Here is a 21,782-nt window from a genome sequence, read left to right on the forward strand (position 1 = left end):
TAAAAGAGCCTATCCTTCTCCACTGGAAGCCAAGAAATTAAATTGCAGATACAACACTAGACAAAGTGAAACCCAGCTGTAGTGTCTTGCTGACCACAGTTTGACTTCAGGGAGGATACTGTTAAGCATCAATTTAGCTCTCCAAAGGTGCTACTTCACTGTTAATCTAAGGGAGACAATATTACTAGGCAAACGGCACATACATATGAGATTGGCTCTTTAGTTTGCATGAGCTGGGTTGCTGTGTAGCCAAATGAGTTAATATTGCCTTGTGATGCTGTGTGGGGTAGCTGCTTAGGTATCTTTGTGAAAAAGCTTTCAGATTTTTTTCAAGTTGGAAAGGACTACCAGCTGGAGGACTGCTATAATCATCATTACGGCCATTTGGTTAGAAGACACAAAGCCATTGGGCCTTGGTGAAATGAATACACACAGCCACACCTTGCACAACACTGGAGCCTTCCAGGAGAAATTACTTAAATCACTGAGATGCCAGTCCAGTGCAAGTTTCCCAGAAAGCTTAAGATTAAATTACACCAGAGAAATGCACTGAGCAAGGTGCCCTGAGAAAGTAAACCAACAAGACTTTGTTTATCATGTTTCAGGAAGGAAAAAACCATCATGCTAAATGCATGCCATTCCAATACCAAGTCCAAAGATTTGACAGTTCATAAATACTACAGCAATGTTTCCCTGAGCAACTATGCTAGACATAACTATACAGTTGGTCATACTCAATCCAACTAGATAGACTATCACCTGAAAACTAACTTCCAGACACTGTATGCTGTTCTGAGAGCTCTTTGGTACTACTTGTAGTTCAGGAAGCATAGGTGTGCTAGAAACACTCCTGTTTGACCCACATATCTTACAGCAAATTCGTGCAGCTGACTCAGGAGAACACAGGTTAACATGAGAAGATTTCATAAGCTGTTACTGGTTTCCCACAAGGTAGGAACAGCAGGCAAATGAGACAGAGGTACTTGCTCAGCAGGAGGGGAGAAATTTCAGCAGACACAATGAGTGCATGATGGTGTCCAGCCTCCATGACTGGTATTGCCTCCTACACCTGCTAGCCACAGGTAACAGACTCTGACAGCACTTGGTTGGAAGTCGATCTTCTCCAGCTGGTGCAGAAGTCTGTTTTAAGCTCTACACCAGGCTGTTTGCTGCCTGCATGTAAGTATCTCTGTTTTACCTAGTGATGATGTGTCCATGCACTATGGAAACTCTGAAAGACCTCCTGTTACTGGAAGGGGAGAAAGCTGGCAGGGAGAGATTGCTTCTCTGCTTGTTGCATATGGCCAAGGGTGACAGTGGCTCCTAATCCTTTATTGCTGTGTGCCGTGGTGGTGCAACCAGGTACCTGTGGACACCAGTGAAAGGTCTGTTCTAGTCGTTGATCCAGGCATGTGTGCTGTCCAGCTATCCTTGATTAGTGTGGTATTTGGTTTACAAATCCTACTTTATATGAAGTTAACATTAACCTCTAATGCACAATCTCTGCTGTCAGATTCCAGTTACAATAATGAAGCCGGATGAGAAAGCTGAGATACCAGTTGGTGTTGTGATTGGCAGCATATTAGCTGGACTCCTCTTGCTGTTAGTACTGGTTGCTGTTTTGTGGAAAGTAAGTATGTGTTTATATTCTTAAAAAGTAAGCGGAAAGGGATAAATACATTTGAGCTATTATATCTGGAATCTCTCTTCTCTGGTGCTGAACAAAAACTACACATGCAGTTTGGTGATATGAACAATACTGCATTGGCATTGCACCCTTGATGGGAGCATTTAAGAAGGCCTTTAAAAATCAAAACTCTGAAGTGGGTCCCCATAGAAATTTGCAACCTGAAGATGATAAATGAGCTTCCAATGCTTCAAGATGGGGGCTGTGGCATTTATTTTTTTTTCTTTTAGACAGTGCCTGCCTCCTTCCCTAACTCCCCATCTGGGCTCTGAGCTGGCATGATATTCCCAGTGGGCAAGGCTGGGAATTAGAAGCAAGGAGGGAGTGGAATACACTGAACAGACAAAAAAAGAACAGAGAAGGGCGAGGGCAAAAAGTCATTTGCAAAGGATACCTAGATTAAAGGGAGATAGAAGTTTTTCTGTGTACTAAGGCTTGAAGGGCTCCTGGGCACACCAAGGCAGCATGAGGATGCTGGTACCGTGGCAGGAAAACAACTGGCTACTCAGAACTGCTGTTCCAGCATTTAGTTGCACCAGGCAGGAGTTTTAAGGTCCAGCTCCTTTCATTTTAGAATTAGGAACTGTCTACAAATCAAACACTGTATTTGTGTGCATGCACGTGTCTGTTTCTTACCATCACTCTATTTAGCTCAGTTGAGAAATGAACTATTGATGATACTGATGTGGTGTTATTTTAATACTTCTCACAGCTTGGCTTCTTCAAGAGACAATATGAGAAAATGACACAGGATATAGAAGATGTCGATGAAATTACAGAACTCACAAAGGACAAAGACTGAAGAAGATGATTTATGTGGATAAAGAGAGGAGATCTGAGCCACCAACAGTAGTTGTGATCCAGTTGGTTCTTCAGCTGGAGTGCCTTAAAGCTTAGTAACATTTAAACATTTTTAATGAAAGTGTCTTTTTATAGATTAAAATATTTTACAGATTCTACTCTATTATAAGAGTAACTGCAGGACAGTTTGGTTTTTCCGAAAATGATTTATAGTGCCTTTTCTTAAAAGAGTTTGCCTTTCAAACAAACTTAGCCCTTAGAACTGGCAGGTCCGGAGTTTACAGTAACATTGTGCCAGAAACCCTTCTCCTGATCCAATGCAAAGTGAAACAGAGCAATTTATTTCTGATTATTGTGGAACAGCATCAGTTCATAATTCAGTTGACAAGTACCATATGTGTAAAGGACATTTTCTATTAAGTTGATGATGAATGTGTGGTGAATACTGCTTCCACACTGGGAGAAGAAAACTCGTTTTTTCATTGACTAGCTCCATCCTTATTGTTTTAGAGAAATAATTTGCACCAGCAAACCTTTGTTTTAACTAATCTATAAAGTGGGAACTGCGTATGAAGATGTCTGGGTGCTACAGCACAGCTGGATGGGCAAACTGTTCAAAAGTTCACCATATTCCTTGCACTAAGGTCACGACTACATTACTGAAATACGTTGTTTTGGGAAAATATTGCTAAATGGTATGTATAACTGCCTTCTGCATACTTTCTCTCCTAGTAGAAAATATTAATTGTATAATCACTTGCAGCGTGTTCTCTGCAATGTTGTGATTGGTTTTCAAATTTCATCTTGAGAAGCAGTACCACTACTGTTACACTAGACTTTATGCTCACAGTCCCTCTGACATCAGTTTGGCTTTTGACATAAATAGGGAAGACAATCAAGATCTTGCCTTTAATTCTTTACCAAAAGAGTTTTCAAGACAAAGAGCATAAAGTGAACTAAAGGGGATAATAATTGAAGAAGGATGCACGTTAATACAGAGGACAGTGAAATCTAAGCTCTGTAAATTGTTTACTGCATTTGTTTCTTTAGCATCTCGGTGCCCTCCAGGAGACCAAAGTTCAGTATGACCTCCTTACCTGTCACATTTTATTTGGTCCCACATGTTCACGTCTTGATGAAGTTAACTTACGTTTTATACAGTAAAGTACTGTAGTGCTCTGGAAGGAGCTCTGAGCACACCACTTGGGTGATGGTGTTGGTTACACACCTCAAGTTTATCATGTGCCATTATGCCGCCTGGTTTTAAAGAAAGCTCAGTTTTAAAAAGGTCCATGCTGTAAGACTGGTAACAGTCAGGGGAACTGGCCTTTTGGCTGCCTTTCTCTCTCATGACTAGCGGTTATGCTTGTGACAGAAGATGTGCATACTATCCTTACATACACTGCCGTGCAAGTGAGATTGTGTCCAACTTGAGGCGATTTACTTGAAGAGTAAAACATTTTAATGTGCCTGATTCAGAACCTGAAGTCATGTTTCCTTTCCCCCAAAGCTAGATCGTAATTATGCTTAGGTACCTAGTTCAGATTATGTTCTGAGGGACTCCTCAAAATCTAGGCTTGGGCACACTTGAAAGTTTTATTCTGTCTTTTTAAATCGGTAATCAGTCAGGAGCCAACCACTTCTTTGGCAAAAAAAAAAGCTTCACTTACAGTGACAGCTGGATTATGCTTAGTGTAGTTTATGAGTGTTTTGGATTTATTTTGTATCTATGAAATACTATGTTTTGAGTGTTTTTTTAACATTCTGAAAAACAATCCAGATTCTGATGTCTATTGTCAAACAACACTGTTGCCATTAACTGAGTTTGTAACCAAAACAATTACTCAAAAAGTAAAAAAAATTAATAATTTAAAAATGTAACAGTTGTAGAAAGCTAGAGATTAATAAGCTCCTGACTTGTAATTAGAAACCCTGAGGGCAAATGCTATGAAAGTAAGGATAAAGATTTGTCTGCCTGAATTCTTATTTAAACTTGTGAGGAAGAAAACAAAACCCTACACCTGTCCGTGTGGGAAGCTCCTACATGAACAGGGTCATGGAACTCCAGACCAGAGGGGGAATTTCACATCATAGCAGATGGCAGCATCTTTCATTTCTGGTGCTGCTTGGAAGGGAAATTTAAGCATTCAGCCAGATTTCTTTCTTCCACCTTTGGTGTGAGGTAGAGGTCAATACCTGACATCCAACGTCTTAGGGGATTTAACAGTTTAACAGTAAGGTAGCAATTCACTTGTCTTTGCTGGGTTTTATATTGTCCCAGACACCAGGATTTTCCCCCTAGGCTGGACATAATACTTTTTCCCAAAATCAAGGGAAGGCCTAGTAATGGGTAAGGTTTTTGTATTCTAACCACTTCAAGTTACTATCTTATTTTTCTTTTACAAATAATACTTAAATGGCTAATTCAGTTGTAATGGGTGAGTTTATTGCACTTTTAAGTTGGCACAGCGGCAAATAATGCTAGAAATATTGTGTATATTTTGTATTATGCGCAAGGGGATGGCTGTTTTGTTGTGGTTTTTTTTAGTTTTACTTTTTTAAAACAGCACATTACAAGTGAAATAATCTTCTGAAATCTTGAGCTTCAGCATGTGCTTCTGTTTGCGCTTGCAGCAGTAGAAGTCAGAAATACTTTCAGCAAACTCAAGTTCTATCTGATTTTGGTCTTGAAATCTAGTTGCTGACTTCTTGAAGTACTAGAATCAACTCCAAAGTCAGAGTTAAGTTTTATCAGATGCTATGTATAGATTTGGGATGTATACAAGAGTTTATAATCATACTGACTTCTGAAAGCTAGCATGTAAGCTCTATGGGAGCAGGGACTGTATCACTGTGGTGCCCACCTGAGGGCCGAACAGCGTTACTACAATAAAAACAAGAATACTGCTGAACACAGACTCATTCATTTTTCTACAGACCCCAAAAGAGAAGAAATGCTCCTGAAAAAGCACTACATAAAATGAGGCCATATATGTCTTTCTTCCAGTAGCACACAGTGAAAACTCTTAAGGGGATGACTCTGCTAGGTATACAAAGAACCTGCTCTGTACCTCCTGTAGGTTATAATCATGAGTATAACACAACTGGTAAGATATACTGTAGTGTACATCAGTTCACATTATTGCAAAATATATATTCCAATAGCTCTGGTTGAATAGTTGGGTGTTAAAACCTTACAATTGTTAGGCCTTCCTATATCCATGAGGTTATCATCACTGACACGTAAAATTACACTATTTTGTCACTCTCCTGCCATGCACTTTACACTATATGCAGAATTCATCAGCAGAAGCACAGCAGGAAAGGAAGAGAGGGAGGAACGTGGCTGTGAACAGGAAGACATTAGGAAGGCAGATATGGCAGTAATTAGGCACATCCATGGAGCTTTTTTTTTTTTTTTTGTCACTTTCAACTCCTCAATACTGTGGTACATAAACATCCAGGCTATGAACTTTAAAACCATCATAAAAAAAAGTCAGATTACCCTAATCTTAAGGTATAAAACTCCCATTTTTTACCAAGTTCTGCAGAATTGAAAGGCAGATTATCTACTGACTTTGAGTGTATTATATCCAAAACTGATGTACCAACAAAACCTTGCAAATCAAAGAGTACAAAAAAACAAGGTATGAGCATGCATCTCAAAATCTATTATCTATTTGCCTCAACTTTTAATTGCATTTAAAGGTAATAAAATGTACATCTTTTTCACAGCCTTATAAAAGCTGAGTCCTATCTTTTAAGTCAACCTGTCTACCCTCATATGTTATTGATTCAAAGGCAAGGAGAAGCTTTGGTGTGCTAGCAGTGCTTTTAAAATAGTCAAATGAAACTTTCAAAGCAACTGCTATAATGATACATCAGGATGCTAATTTTTTGAACACTTAAAAAGATCAGATTGTATGGTTGGTTTGTTTTTTAAAAAGTGGCCTAAAGAAACTGCTGATTTATAGTCTATGCTTAACTCTTCTTCAAGAACCTCCACAGGACACTCAATGGAATAGCTCAATATTGAGTTTTCATAGATTTAGGGGGGGAAGGGGGGCAACACTGTTTTCACAGATAAATTCACTTTGTTAGTAATTAATTTTAGCAGGTCTTTTTTTTTTTTCATGTTTTTGATTGAGAAAATGAATGCATTAGGCTATAGAACTACAAAATACAGCTAGGGGAAAAGTGAGCTGAAAACCAAAAATCTAGTTTAAAGTTGAGTAATCGAAATGCTTCATGCCTGAGAGCGACAGTGGCAGCTTCACGAGCCACGGCCGAGGCGAGCGCCTGTGATTCCCCGCAAAACCAGCACCCGGGCACGCTGGGAGCGGCTTCTCCCGCACAGCCGTCTCTCGGCTGCCATCTCCTGGGTAGGCTCCTCATAACACAGCCATCCCCCCGCCTCACTCATTGCGTGACAAGCCAACAGTTGCTGTTCTCAAGCATCAGGTGGAGCGCTTCCCTTGAGAACAGAGCAGATGGAAAGATCAAAATCAGGAAATTCTTAAAATTTAACAGTGATGGTATGTGGACATTCAGCCAGACAAATAGATGATGAGCCTATTCAAATGTAGCCAAGACATCTTTTTCAGAAGGACAAACTACTGCTTGGAAGACACGTGCTTCCTTTCCACAAAGGCCCCTCATCTGGCTTATCTATACAGGAATCACACGATGACCCTCTCTGGTCTGCATCATCTGTTCCCAGGAACATCTGTCAGCACCTGGAGCCACCACCTCCAACACAGCCAGAAGAGCCACAGAGGGATAGGATTACCCTCTCCCATAGCTAAGGCAGAGAAACAGAGAAAACTTGTCCCAGACAGCTAAGACTGCATTGTGTATTGATCTGCAGCTGCCCATCATCCCACTCACAGACCTCACCAGAACACAAGGTAATTCGCACCCAGCAGCCTAGTCTTGCTTGTGTGAAAATCAGGACATCTTTCCCTGACACACAGTAAGACACAGCTGGGATTCATCCTCTGGCCTTGAAATTTGTAAGCACTTCTGTGTCACTCCAGACATAGCCTTAGGCAGCTATCTCAGAGTAATTTGCCCTCTTAATAGAATAGCTCCCTAGCAGAGAGGGTAGCCCTACAGAGGGAGCCAGGACACTGAGCTCGGAATATGGACTTAGATTTCAGTAAGATACATTTACCTCTAATTATGCACATCATCCCTCCTCAGGGCATTTCCATTTCGCTTTTAGATGCCAGCTGAAGAACCCAAAGTTACACAAGACTGATACATCATTGTTCCAGAACAAAGCAGTACTTGCCTCATGCACAGCTAGGAACACAAAATGACATTTCATTGTTTTGACCATGGCAGCGTACACACATTGTAACACTCAGCTGTGACTCAGTACAACATCTCTTCCATTCATTGTTCCGAGTCACTGTGGGGAAGTACACAATTATTCTTTCTTTTCTGCACCCTCCTTCCCAGCTGCATTGCTGATGGAGAAGGTGCACTTAAGGTCACCCTGCAGAAATCTTTCTGAAGACTGCAGGACTAGAGAGGCACTACTGCACCACAGGAATTGTCCCTGATCATAGGGACCCAGGTACAATTTAACTGTTCTAAATACCAGCCCTTTTCTGCATCAGAGCACAGCACCAGTATGCAAGCACTGCACAAACCACCCACTACAAGACAAGCTAGCCATTTATTTTTGCTAAATTAATACACTAATTAGTTGCTTGGTAACACTAAGCACAAAAAAAATAATAAAAAAATGGGAAAGTTCATGTATTCCTTTATTTTCTAAAAAATAACAATCATTATTATTTGACAGGGGAAGTGATCAGTACTCTGGATTCTGCACAATTCCCAGCAAAACCAACATTTGAATAGTAGAGGGCTTGTCTCCAAGCTCCAAACCAGAGGAAAATTCAACTGTGAACTTGCTCAGCTCTGCTTAGATAATAGGGCCCACATGGTTTGGAGGCTATCTATGTTTAAGCACACAAGGAGCAGCTGCTGTCCTGCAGAGGAAAGACTCACTTCCATTGAGGAAAGTGCACCAGTAAGTTAACAAGCCCAGTTTAAACATGCTTCTGCCTGAAGTTTTAGGTTTCACGGAAGCTTACTTAACCCAGATACAGTAGCCATCACTATTAAAACTTAGATGACTGGGGGAAAAAGATTGCCTGCTTTTCTCATTTTATTTTGTGCAGCTGTTTGTAGATTCTTTACTACAGACACAATGAACTGAATTATACAGCTGAGGCTTATGTGTTGTGTAACAATATATAAACTTCAGCAAATAATTTTACTTTACTGCATTTCCCCTCCTTTGTATGTCATCTACATTGGTAATGATGACTTGATAAAACTGCCTCTCAGCATGCGTAAAAATACCATATACAACAGGACTCTGAACCCTTAGCATCTGAACACTATCATGGCATAGTACAGTAATATAAATAAAATCTTACTCAGATGAGCAGCCCATTGTTTACTGTGGAAGCACAGGCATACTACATCAGTCCTTTTAACTAGGTTTTAAAACAGCAAGAGAAAAAATGGTTTCAAATAATAAATGTGAATATAAATTAATACATATACTGCAAAAAGTTCAACAGACTCCCCTTCCTTTGAAAAACTAATTCATTTCACTTACTTTGAATCCTAACATGTCTGAAGTCAAACTACAAATACTAATTAAACTTACAGTTGTCTATCTGTAGTAATAGCTGGCTATTTATTTTCTGAAGCACCATACAACTACACAGCCAAGAAAATTCCTTCAAAATTAATAATCTATAGTGATTTTGATTCTGTGATCATAAGTAGTTTCAAGTTTGTGTGTTACTGCTAACACAAGTTTGTGGCTGGTAGAGTAACAGATCTAACCTTGAATCAAGGTCTATCCATATTTTTTTAATGCACTGGACTAGTAATACAAGCTGTGCAGGAAAAATGCTTCTGTAACAACTACTGCAACATAACCACTAATAAAAAGTTAGTAACTCTGGGGTATAGTTTGTATTTTATTCTGTGTCTGTACCAAAATTTTAATCTACTTCAAGTAACTTTCATGTTATAAGAATGTCAAAATAGCAAAAAGCTTGCAAACTGATTCGACAGTCATATAAAATTAAACTACTCAGGCCTTTTAAGATTAAAAAAAAACCCCAATTGTCCTGTTGTGACCTCCCATGCAGACAGTAAACACAGACTACCAATGTAAAGGCATTAAAGCAGTATGTATTACAGAGGATTTAACACCTTGTAACAAAGAACTTTAGGAAAGATGGTTTTAAAAACTGACTCCGTGTTAAAATGCACACATTATTTCCAAGGAGAGTTAAGAATAATTTAAAAAATCCTAATTATTACTCACTCATTTCACTGAGTCCCAATTAAATTCTTGAGATTGACATGCCTACTTCAACTCCTTAAAATCTGTAGAAAGAACTCAAAGCTAAACCAGTGTGCTCATTAGGAAAAGTAACACTTTATTTTTAAAAGAGTACAGTTATTTTTCTGAATTTGCCCAAAAGCATTCCTTGTTTTCTTTCCAAGAATATTCATCCTCATAAATCTCCTGCAAATATAAACAAAGAATAGAAAATATGGTTGGAGTCTGCTACATATAGCCACAAGCCAGGCCAAACAACTCAACAGCCATCCTGCTATTATTGACTAATCACAACAGGACTACACAGCACTTGGCTGGCAAACAGAAAAGAGGGCAGAACCCTTGGAATATACTGACCTACATGTGGGCAGATGCTGAACCTCAGAGCTGAGCCCCATTAAATTTAGAAAGACCCATCTATACTGAAGTCAATTCAAGAAAGAGATCTAGAAGAAATTATGTAAAAGTTGTGGAGGACACAGCACTTGTCTCTGAAACTGCTCTTTTTACATGTTGCCATGTTAATCTACTCTACCATTATTTTAATTTTTTATTTTATGTTACCATGATATTAAAATTACAACAATACATAAAATTGACTATGTATTAGACCTTCAAAACAGACTGGACTACCCAGCAGTAGTCCAGTCCTAAGCAGCAATTTCAGCAGGGCTCTGAGTCTCTGATTATTCTGAGACCACTGAACTTCAGTCTCCTTAAAGAGGTGTCAGGAAAGCGGAATAATGCAGGGAACATCACATGCAGTTACCACATGCCAAGTTCTGCCTGGGAGAGAAGGCAGAAGTAATGCTTGTTACTTGAATGCAAGTGGTTATGCAGGGAGGCTCTTTCTAGACACAGGCTGGTCTCGCCACACATTGTTGCATGTCCATACTAGCTTTGGGACCTCTGCTCATCATTTCATTGTGTGCTGTTGCTTAATACTTTATACTTTCTTAAGGCCATGGGGATGATGGGAAAACAGAAAGACAAGAAATGCCACTTCTACTTGCAAACTGCAATGCTGTCCCCAGCAAAGCTAACTCAAAGTTCTTCCACAAAGCTATGCAGAATTGAGTTTTCTCACTCAAAAAAGGAGAGCCCAGGGCTCCTTCACTTTGACCCCCAGATGGTGTTAAATGAAAGAGGAGCTGGACGGTACAGGCAAGAGAGGGTTTCTCAGTTGCTGTACCTGCCAAACATGGGCCTAGCTGCCATGTTTCCAAGAGGAAACCCAGTGGTGCCAGATACTGGCATCCTGTAGGAACCAACTGCTGCCTGTAACACTTCAGCTGCTTTTATTAAGAGCAGCAGCAGTCTTTAGCCCAGCTGTCTAAGACTCTGGCACAGGCCTAAAATCAAATTTGTCCCCAAAAATACCTTTTTCCATATTGGGACAGATGCTTTTAAGGTGTTGATGCAGTACGTTACAGCTTCAAGGGATTCTGCTCTGTGTGGAGAGGAGACTGCTATAATTACACTTGCTTCAGTTATTGGAACCACACTAGGGAGAGAAGAGAAACAACAGCAGCTTTAGCTAATGCTTAACATCAAGAGTACCCAAAAGTTGTGGCCAGGTCACGTCAGTATTCTGGCCACACACTCCCCTGACTCATTCATACTGAGCAAGTGTCAAGCCATGTCCAAAAGATTACACACTTTTTAAAAGAAATAAAACCACAACCAAGATCAGTACCAGATGTGAGAATTCCAAACTTTAGAATAAATAAGCCCACCAGACATAGGCTTTTTTCATCCATTCTTTCTTTTTTTAAATTAAGTCTATGGAATTAAGAGGGGAAAATTGCTTACATGCAGCAATGTGTAGGAAACTCACTGGAAGCTGGCTTAATAATGAACAATAATAAGTCAGGAACAGCCCACTCTAATCTGAAAACCTAAGTAGTCATCTCAGTTTGCAAAAGAATTTATGAAAGAAGAAATTAAGTACTTCAAACTATGTAGATTTTGCAACAAAACTTCATTTTTTTATAAATTTAAAATTAAAGCTTTTCCTGTTTGGTGTGCTGTTTTCCAAACTTAACAAAGTAGCACAAGGTTTCATTTTGCTCTTCACAAGGGTTGTAGTCCCAAAAGCTGCCTCCCAACCTTCCCTCTACAGTAAGACTCCTCTGGTAAGCAGTTTATAGGAAAAAAATCTAAGTTTAATGCTTTGAGCTGCCATCAAGGGAATCACTCTCTCAGCTGACTACAGAGGAAATCTAAGGAAACTACCCCTCAGGGCTAGTATTACCCTCTACAATCTCCTCCTAAGTTCCTTCTGCTGAGGGAAGAGGAAACAAGCATTTGCAACAGACTGCAAATCCTGCCAGTTTCAGTGAGAGATCTGATTAACAGTGAAAGCTCCGGAGGATGTCAGATACTAGCATTCCATGTTTTGAACCCAACAGAAAACACTCATCCAAGATAGAGGTTGTCTGGCAAGCACAGCTACTGATTACCACGCCTCTCCCCTCCCCAGAGTCTAAGCTTTCAGGTTCCCTATGGGATAATTTGACTTAAAGCTGACAATAAAAGCATTATGCAGCACCTCAACAGAAGAGAGATTAATAAAACCAAAGTCCTGCCAATTTAATGTGTTGGTTTTTTTTAAAGACAAAACAAACCAACAGTGCTACCCTCCCTGGAATGAAACCTAAGTCCCTTCTCCCCACTTTCAAACCATCACACCAACATCAATGATAATGTAGGCTAAATGGGGACCCCGGCAAACAGAACCAACACAGCATTTTTGAAAAGACAAGAAACTTAGCTCTGTAGTGACAACCTGATCCTGCAGCTAGCTCTGCTGCATTACAATTTATCAAGATTCCTCCACGTCCTGCACAGCCTACCAGACAAGGTTTAATATTCCATTTGCAGAGGGATGGGGTCTGACGATACATACCCAAGCCTGTGGTGCACTGCAATATGTTTGACTGATGGCCACTTCTGCCTAACATCTCTGCAGATTTTCTTTATTTCGGTCTCTGCCATTGAAGTATATGCTTCATATTCTAAGTGAATCACATTCTTCCCTTCAAAATTATTTCTTGTGGTACCTAAACACAAAATGATATAGCAACAAGAAGTGCTGAGTAAATATATATAAAACATATTATATATATATATATACATAAAATGCATTTATAAAAATATATTACATATAATACAGAGTAAAACCCAGGATCTCCTGCTATAGTCAATGTCAGCACTGTGCAAATATAAACAACCTCCCCTAATCATGGCTGTGTAAAGAGATCCTTTTAACAGAAGAAATCTTTAATATACATGGAAGAGCTTAGTTTACACATTATACAAGTCTGCAGTCTATAATGCCCAAGGGTGAGACACCTTCTGTAGTAATTGCTAAGATGCTATTATTGCACTAGCCCCTGGAATGTTTGATCCTCCATAAGGATCAGCCCAGTAGCACTAAGGTGTAAGTACAAAGTGGTTTCAGGATCTGGATCATGTACGTTAAGCATCAGGACAGAGCTACCAGCCTTGACCTTCACCAACCCAAGGATAAAACAGTACTTTTGTTTCAACCAGGATCCAAGTTGTAGGAGATTTCATATAGGTGTGGTCCTGTGGTTTTCACAGCCACATCTTATTTCCACCTTGAACAAACTGGTCCAAGGGATTGGGAGAAAAGCTCCCAAGCAGAGCTCCCAACAGAGCTCCCAAGCTCTGTTTTCCAGAGTTGCTGTTCTCTTTAGCAAAAGGATAGCCATACCAGCAGGGAAGCTTCACACCACTCTGTCCCAGTGCAACTGTTTAACAGCTGCCATGGTTTTGTTCTAAATAATTCAGAACATGTTTTCTAAACATCCTGGGTTCAGTCCAGGAATTTATTTATTTGAGAAGCACGAGTTTGGAGTGTGGACAATCTAGGTTGTACTTACTAGACTATTACCACACCCGGAGATCCAGCTCACTCACATATTAAACTCACCAATAAACAGAGACACTGCCCCACAGGATGGTGAAACGACCAGCTCTGACACTTCATCTACAGAGAGCTTTTCAGACTTGAGCTTGATAAAATCTTTTGGCACATCTTCACTTTCATCCATAGCTCACTAGAAAAGCTGAAACCAAACAGACTCTGTTGTTGGCTTTGGCAATACTAGCATTGGCCAACTGCTTTTTATCCAGTGCTGATGTCCCAATTTTTGCAGAAAACGTGCAACACCTATTTCCTCACCCCAAGAGACGGGTATCTATGGAAAACGCTTCTCAGCAGACTTGCTGAGAGAGTATCAACTGCAAACATCAAGCAATGCATACAGGTTCCTTTCCAGTAGGAACGTCTGGTCCAGCAGAACAAAATTATAACTTGTCTGACGCCCCAATTTATAAGTACACTCAATCAGCACAGTCTACTGTGCTAGTAAATCTGTGGTAAAACTCCCAGCTTCTCCTCCCTGTCTAATCCTGAAATCAAAACAGTTTAAAATGGACATTTCTGATAAACACAGATCATAGTTCCAATCCTGAGGTTTCATTTGCTCTCCAGGACATTTAGGACCTCATACTATTGGTCTGTTTCAGTGAGTTTCTCTGAGTAGAAATCAGTCATCAGTTTATCTAAGAATGTAGAGGAAAATAAGTATTTTGAGCAGTAGCAAATGAACAGGCTGCACTAAATACATGGACTAGCATTTGAAAGCATGCAACTAAGCTATTCTAAAGACACGTTTCTCTGACAGCAACAAACAAGTAAAAAACAGACTTTTCTAAGTAGCAATCAATTCTTTTTTTGTATCATCTTTTATGTTAAAAAGTGGCAGGAGCTTTTTCATTATTGTCCTATTTAGGTAAGCTGGATATCTACTGGCAGCCAGAAACAACTACAAAAAAAGAATGAGACCTAAAACCAAGATTCAAAACAGTGCCTGACCTTTCTGGCAATTTTCTTCCATTTATTGCATGTGTGTTAATCATTTACTGGTGCACCAGCTTATACTTTTTGGTCCGCACAATGGTTCGCTCCAGCAGGAAACACAAACTATCCTTTCTCAAAAGAGTACCAGGGTGGAAGGAGAGAACTGCACTCTCATCTCTGGATCTAAACAAAAAAAGGTTGTTGTAACGTTACACAGAATCCGTGAGGTATTTTAGCACAGGATGACAAGCCACAGGAAACTAAGCAAGAAGTGATACTTACCAAACAGAACCTGGCCAGATTCAGCCCCCACTGATGGGTGGGATGATGGCAACCTCGTCTCCAGGCTGCAGGACCAGAAGCTGATCTCCAAGAAGCACGTACTCCTGCCGAACAGCAAAAACAACTTGATCCTGGATGACAGCAAGCCTGAGGGGAATTGGCAGGAGTACGAATAAGTTTCTAAATAGAGTGTCTGCATTTAACCATGAGATGTCATTAAAAAACAAACTAGTGCACATTCTAGGGCAGCTGAGGTAAATAACACTAAGACTTGCACAACTCTGCTTCCAATATACTATAAAAAATACAACAAACAAACATCTCCTATTCCCAGAGTTTCTTGCATTGGCTAAGTAGAAACCAGCGCAACATAATTTTTCAGAAGTCAGGAACTGAATTTTTCATAGGCCTACATCAGAATGAACCAATGTATACCAGAGCCACTTCAGCAGCATCTAACAAAGAAGTAGGTAATCCAAGAGGTAGCAACCATTTGGAATTGGAAGGAAATGTTCCCCTGATTCAGTGTGGCTGGACTGGAGCCAGGTCTGAAATTTGCTATTGATAAGGATGGCAACAGAAGTAAGAGGGCAGATACGTTTTTTTTTTCTCGTAAGCCTTTTTTTATTTCATATCTATGAGATTTTGCTGTTAAGAGTCCATAGCTCTGGATGCCCTGAGGGAGTCACTTTCATGACCAAGTGCAACCACACAGTGAGTATGAGAACAACAGTAAGACATCAGAAAAAGAATGCCAACATTTTATTTAAAAGGTGCAGGCATGACAACTGTTACTTTTGAAGACTACAAAACATGGCACAGACAGCAGAGTTGTACTGCCTAGAAATAATTAGGCAAGCCAAAAGGGTATAATTAAAAATCATCTTATTTCCTACCAGCCAGAAAGGCAAGAGCAGGCAATGCACAGGCTGAGCAAAACACAGTAGCACTGACTCAGAGGGCAGAATGAAGGGAGGGACTGTATGAAAGTAAAGCAAGCCACTGAGGAACTGAGAATAACTATAGAAATTAAGTGCCCATTGGAAGGATGGGCTCTAATTAATGTCACTTGCAAGTTAATTCATTGGGGAAAATGGGTGGAACAGAAGAGCACTGTCAAGTACAGTCAAGCTGCAATTTGAATATCCATTAGCAATGTGAATAGAAGCCTGTGGTCAATGCTCTACAATTATATTGAGTTCTTCCAAAAAGGCTAGGAGCAGAAGCATTTTTCAAGGCCGCTGTGAAGTAACAAAATGTACTGCCCCAAGTCATCATTCACAACAGGACAAAGTTGACAAGCTATAGCAAACAGACCAAAGGTGCTGCTGCTGCTTCTGACACTGAGTAACAGGTTGCAAAGTAAAATACACTCATTATCTACTGCCTCCCCCCCAAAACACATTTATTCTCAACTCTCTGGGAGGAAAAGACCCCTGGTCCAAAGTTTTATGCCTTCTCTTTTGGAAACAGAGGTCATTGCTAAATAGTTAATGTTTTTCACAGCCTTCGAGAGGAGATCTAATAAAGAAGGGTCACGCTTAAAGGAAGACTTTGGCACTCAAGTCCAAAGTTATGAAAATTTCAGTGCATTCAGTGCTAAATTCTGAGGACTTTTTAATCCCCCCTCCAAAATGGTATTGCCCCCTTTTCTATCACACTCATTCTTGACATGACTGAGCACTTTCCCTCAGCCTTGAGGGGGGATTTCTGTTGATAACCCCAAAGAACACCAGCACACACCTAGCACCCTCTCTGGACCAGACTCCCCAGGAAATGCAATGAACAGTGGGGTGTGTTCTTAAAAGCAAGAGGAGGTTGAAAGTATCATAGTCTATTTCCTGTGTAAGGGCTGAATGGCTGGAAGCTGTGGCAGGACTTCAGTTCCCTTCCTGACCTGCCTTCCAGAGTGTGCCATAAGCTTGGACCAATGACTAACAGTACAGTTAAAGATAAACCATTGGAAACACCTGCACATTATCATGAATTTCTTATTTATTGCCCTAGTTGTGCTTGATCCCTCCATCTCAGCTTCTCCACAGCACAGTGGCCCTCCCGGACACTGAGGCACAGGCCTCAAAGAACCCCTCAGGCTCAACTTCTGGGAACATTTATTGCACTTCGTCTTTCTTAGCATATACACACAGCATTTCCAACTGGACAAAACACAAAGTGCTTGCTGCAGGTTACAAGCACATGGCAAGGTCACAAGTTTCAGGGTATCAAAGTACTAACGCGTGTTCCAGCTCTACCCCAAGAGCTGAATTTGCGTTTATCAAAAACAAACCAAAACAAACACCCCACCCACGTTAAACACTGTGCACCTCAGCAGTGAGGTTCCCAAATACCTTGGGTGAACTTTGACGATCTCCTCCCAGAGCTGCAGAGAGGTGATCTGCCGTGGCACCCAGAGGCTCTCGCAGCGCAGCCCCGCCAGCTCCGCGCTCCTGGCGAAATACAACACCGACACCTGCTCGGGGAACAAACGCCCAGCGGGGTTACGGGGCCTGCTGAAAAAACCACACAAGCTACTGCACATCAACATATCCGAAAAAAAAAAAAAAAAAAAAAAAAAAACCCAGCAAAAAGCAAACGACCGAAACCAAACCAGCGCGAGGAAAAGCTTTCCCTGGCTTGTTAAAACGCCGGGGAGCTCTGCCGCACTCCCCCTGCCCCGTCGGTCAACAGGAGAGCCGGCAGAAGGGCGGAGGGGAAACGGCGCGGCCCCGCGTCCCGCACCCGCAGCCCAGGCCTCGCCCGCCCGGCGCCTCGGCTCGCCGGGGCGCGGGGCTGCGGCCGCCCCGCCGCCCTGCCCCGCCGCCCGGCCCCGCGCCCGCCGTGCCTGCGGCCGCGGCCTGCTGCCCGGGCGCCAGCCCGCCACACGTACCTGGCAGCGCATGGAGCCGCCGTCCCCGGGCGGGCAGCCCCGCACCGCGGGCTCCGGGAGGCGCCTGCGCCCGGACGCGAGCGCCCGGCCCGGCCCGGCCCGCCCCCTGCGGCCTGAGCCGGGAGCGCGGCCGCGGCCCGGCGCTGTGGGGCCTGGCTGGCCGGGCTGGGCCGCGCCGGGCCTGGCGGGTGGGGCGGCCCTGCCGCGGGGCCTTCACCCGCGCGGGGCAACGGCGGAGGTGGGTAGAGGGTGCTCGGAGGCGGAGGGGGGTGGGTGTCGGGCGGATCAGAGGGCGAGAGGCCTTGGCTTTGTCCCCCAGACGCACGCTGTAACTTTGGGGACTGTACCTGAAAATCCAGATTCTCACCTGGGCTCAGTCCGCAGGGTGTGTGGGGGTTGCAGAGGGTTGCAAACGTTACCCCTCGGCTGCCTCGCACACATCATACATGCACTGCCCGTAGGCATAATAGGTTTACACAGCCAGAGATGTGTCAGAGTGCTGCTCCAGGTTTTTGGGGTAGGTCCTGTTTCAGTGCAGAGACTGGGTGGCTGCTGCCTTCCCCTGTACCACTGTTCTCCTTCAGCAGTTGTCTGTGTGGAAGGAGCGTGAAGAGCGCTGGCCAAGCGCCCGCATTTTGGCGCCGGGAGGAGCGGGAAGCGCGCAGGGTGCGGGGCAGGTGCTGCGGGGCTCCGGCAGCGGCTCCACAGGCCGCAGCAGCACCCTGAAACGGCGTCCTCTTGGGTGGCCGAGGCCAGTTCTGTGCTGTTCGCCTGGTAAAACTTGAAACCTCTCAGCAGTAGAGGATGAACTGCTCCTGTCAGGCGTACCAGAAGGAGCTCTGCAGTTGCTGCCAGCAGCGGAGTTTGTGGTCGGTAATTGTCAGTCGGGCATGTGGTCAGGTGTGGAAAACGTGTCCTAGCTGGATGCAGCACTGTCAGCAAAGAAAAAAAGCCCTCAAGAACGAGTATCCAGTCATCCCGAAAGATGACTGAAGAGGAACCAGACCTTTCTGTGTAGTAATTCTTGGCGCGAGGTACAAAGTTAAAGTGATAAAGGTTTTTTAAAAATGCACAATGGAAATACAGTTATTTCCATGGAGCATGTATTTTGTACTAGTTGGCCAGTATGCTTAACCCTCTGCTGTTAGGAACAAATAAGTTGCTTTTTAAAACTGTATTCTTTTGTTTGTGAATCATTAGCTACTGTTACAAATTGAACTGTCCTCAAGACAGCATGTGTCAAATGAATAATATGATTGCTTTTTTTTTTCTCTGGGCTGTGTACTTTTGGATCTATACATCTTAAATGAAATAGATCACTTTAACAAGGTGCATATGGCCTAGCAAAGAGTTAACAAGTGGCTGGCACATTTTTCTGCGCAAAAGATGTGCCACAGGTGCCTGCCCTAAGAGTGAAGTGGCTGGGTGTTGGGCTCAGCTGGAGCAAATTAGCCTCTCAGCCCAAAAAATAGTGAGCTTTGAAAGATTTATCTGGTTGATAAAATAAATCAGGTTACGTAGGGTTGAATTTGGAGTTAGGTCCACTATGAAATAAGAAGGGAGAAGTTACTGACAGTGAATTTCTGAATTTTCTTTATTTGAGCTCCAGCTCATGACTCACCTAAGCCAATTCTTCGTAATTTTTAAGGAATGGGTCAGTCCTCAGCCTTGAGTTGCATGACTTAGGTAAAGGCAGAATTTGTGCCTCGAAAGCCTAGGAATACAGTAGGATTTGGGATTCAGGCAATCTATTAACTATGTTCTGGAATGGATAAAAAGGTTAAGAGTTCTTAAACAAAAGCAGGAATTAAGCTGAGACGTAATGTGAATGTTGAAAGCAAATCTTTCCCTATATGTCTCTTAATTCTGAAGGTCTTTTGTTTCAGGAACATCAGCTGTAGCAAGAAGTTGACTACTACACTACTTGTTTGCAAGAATGAGTTAAATTCAGATTCCTTTTTTGTTTGTTTGGCTTCTTGTGTGGGGTTTTTTGGGAGTACAGGTACCTACCTAAGATGAAATGAGAGGTGTATCTAGCCCTGGAGGAAATATATCTGCTCTGTAGAGACTGGGATTTCAGAACCATCTCTTTATTATTTCTACAGGATAACTCCACATAATTTTCCCTTAAAATGGTTTCTGTTTTGAATCCTTCATTCAAGCACCATTTGGAGTCAGTAGCTGCAATGTATAACCTCCAGTCCTGAAGTGTTACTTATTGAGTCTAATGTTTTGAATTAAATCTTGTCCTGAGTCATGGAGCCTTTGCTTTAGTTAACAGGTATGTGTGCATCGTCCCACAACAATTTGTAAATAAGCCGCTCAGAATTTTTTGGCATTTCTTTTTAAAAATTGTGATTAAGCCCTCCAAAGCAGGCGTTTTCTATCCCCCTTTCCAAACTTTCTTTGTTTTAATGACATTTATATTGAAAAAGTGCAAAGCTTACTGAACGAAATTTCCTTGCACTACTTAACTGGACCTTGGTTTAAGAGAAATTAAAATCTAATAATACTAAGAAGAGGGAAATGGTGAGGAACTGTTATTCCTATTAATTTACTTCTTATTTACCAGCAGCAAACTTTGAACTTAGCTTACAGTCTAAGGCACTGATTCTGCAGTGTGCTGTTGAATGGAGAGAACCACAGCAAAGTCAACAAAACTTTAAGCAGGTATACTAGTCTGCTAGTACTAAGCTAATTTTGTAATGACTTATGGCAAGAATTGGTATAAGACATGACTGGATGCACTGCAAAAAACAAAGAGGAATGTGCTAGAGATATTATTAATCTTTATTTCTTTTTAACAGTTGTTTACTTAGTGTCACTGCAGCAAAAATTACTCTTTGGGACTTCACAAGTTTGTTATTGTCTAACCTCTAGTAGATTTTCTGTTTCCTTTTGTTTTCACTTTGGACTTTTTCTCAGGACTGTTGGCTATAAATTGTGAGTTACTGCTCTAAAGTTTGCCTTTATACTTAGGAAGTCTTCAGAGTACTCCTTTTACTTTGGTTTTACTTTTGTGAAGAATTTAAGTTATGTTGGTGCTAGACCTGAAGGCATCTTTGTGATACATTTAAGATGCATATTGATGTTGTTGCATAACGCTGTATTTAGAAGAATAGACAAAAGTCCTTTATTTGACCTTCCTGAAATAACCAGGAAAAATAAAAATTACCATTATATGGAGTAACCTTTCATTGTCTTTTTCACCCTTCATTTGTCGTCAGCAGCCAGCCAGATCTGAAGTCAGTTTAGCATTAACCTGCTGCTGTTGAGTTCATTTTTGAAAAAAAAAAAAAAGAAAAAAAAAAGGCAAGCTGTTTTTAATAATCTAGGATTGAAATGTGAGAAAGATATAAGAGATATGTCACCATAAATTCCAGTAATTCCACTGAATTCAGGTGTGGATTTGGCCTCAAGCATGTCAATGCTTGTAATAATCTGGAAAACATCCTTCCTATTTTGGGAGGAATCACAGAATTGTCAGAGTTGGAAGGCACCTTTAGAGATCATCTAGTCCAACTCCTCTGCCCAGAGCACATTACTCAGGGCTGCATCCAGGTGTGTCTTGAATGTCTCCAGAGAAGGGGACTCTACAACCTCCTTGTGCAGCCTGTTCCAATACTCTGTCACACTCATTGTAAAGAAGTTTTTCCTCATATTTAAATGGAATTTCCTGTGTTCCAGCTTGTGCCCATTGCCCCTTGTCCTGTCACTGAGAACTACTGAAAGGAGTCTGTCTCCAGGATGATGGAAGGAGAGCTGTTCCTTGAGTTTCCCTGGTGAAAGAATGGGGAGAAAAAAGATGAAAATATTAATCTATCTGAGGCACTCTGACCTCTAAGATTCCTTT

At 41.7% G+C, this 21,782-nt stretch overlaps 3 protein-coding genes across 3 annotated transcripts in view; 1 reads left to right on the top strand and 2 right to left on the bottom strand.

Annotated features, from left to right (window-relative positions):
• The window catches only part of ITGA2 (integrin subunit alpha 2), a 68,002-nt gene extending 65,339 nt beyond the window's left edge, over positions 1-2,663 (top strand). Inside the window, exons 29-30 of the mRNA XM_051642394.1 lie at positions 1,514-1,630; positions 2,400-2,663. Of these exons, the coding sequence (XP_051498354.1) occupies positions 1,514-1,630; positions 2,400-2,489 (207 nt within the window). The 3' untranslated portion in view covers positions 2,490-2,663. The remainder of the gene's footprint in view (positions 1-1,513; positions 1,631-2,399) is intronic.
• A 7,282-nt stretch (positions 2,664-9,945) lies between these two features.
• On the bottom strand, positions 9,946-13,948 carry LOC127395424 (molybdopterin synthase catalytic subunit). Its single transcript, XM_051642395.1, has 4 exons — positions 13,828-13,948; positions 12,778-12,931; positions 11,250-11,373; positions 9,946-10,055 (listed from the first exon to the last, which is right to left on the bottom strand). The coding sequence occupies exons 1-4, from the start codon at positions 13,946-13,948 to the stop codon at positions 9,987-9,989; spliced, it is 468 nt and encodes a 155-aa protein (XP_051498355.1). The 3' UTR covers positions 9,946-9,986.
• A 1,114-nt stretch (positions 13,949-15,062) lies between these two features.
• MOCS2 (molybdenum cofactor synthesis 2) lies at positions 15,063-18,023 on the bottom strand. Its single transcript, XM_051642397.1, has 3 exons — positions 17,930-18,023; positions 17,391-17,512; positions 15,063-15,189 (listed from the first exon to the last, which is right to left on the bottom strand). The coding sequence occupies exons 1-3, from the start codon at positions 17,939-17,941 to the stop codon at positions 15,063-15,065; spliced, it is 261 nt and encodes an 86-aa protein (XP_051498357.1). The 5' UTR covers positions 17,942-18,023.
• Between the last annotated feature and the right edge of the window lie 3,759 nt (positions 18,024-21,782).

This window comes from Apus apus, chromosome Z (assembly GCF_020740795.1).
Source record: "Apus apus isolate bApuApu2 chromosome Z, bApuApu2.pri.cur, whole genome shotgun sequence".
Classification (NCBI taxonomy): Eukaryota; Metazoa; Chordata; class Aves; order Apodiformes; family Apodidae; genus Apus; species Apus apus.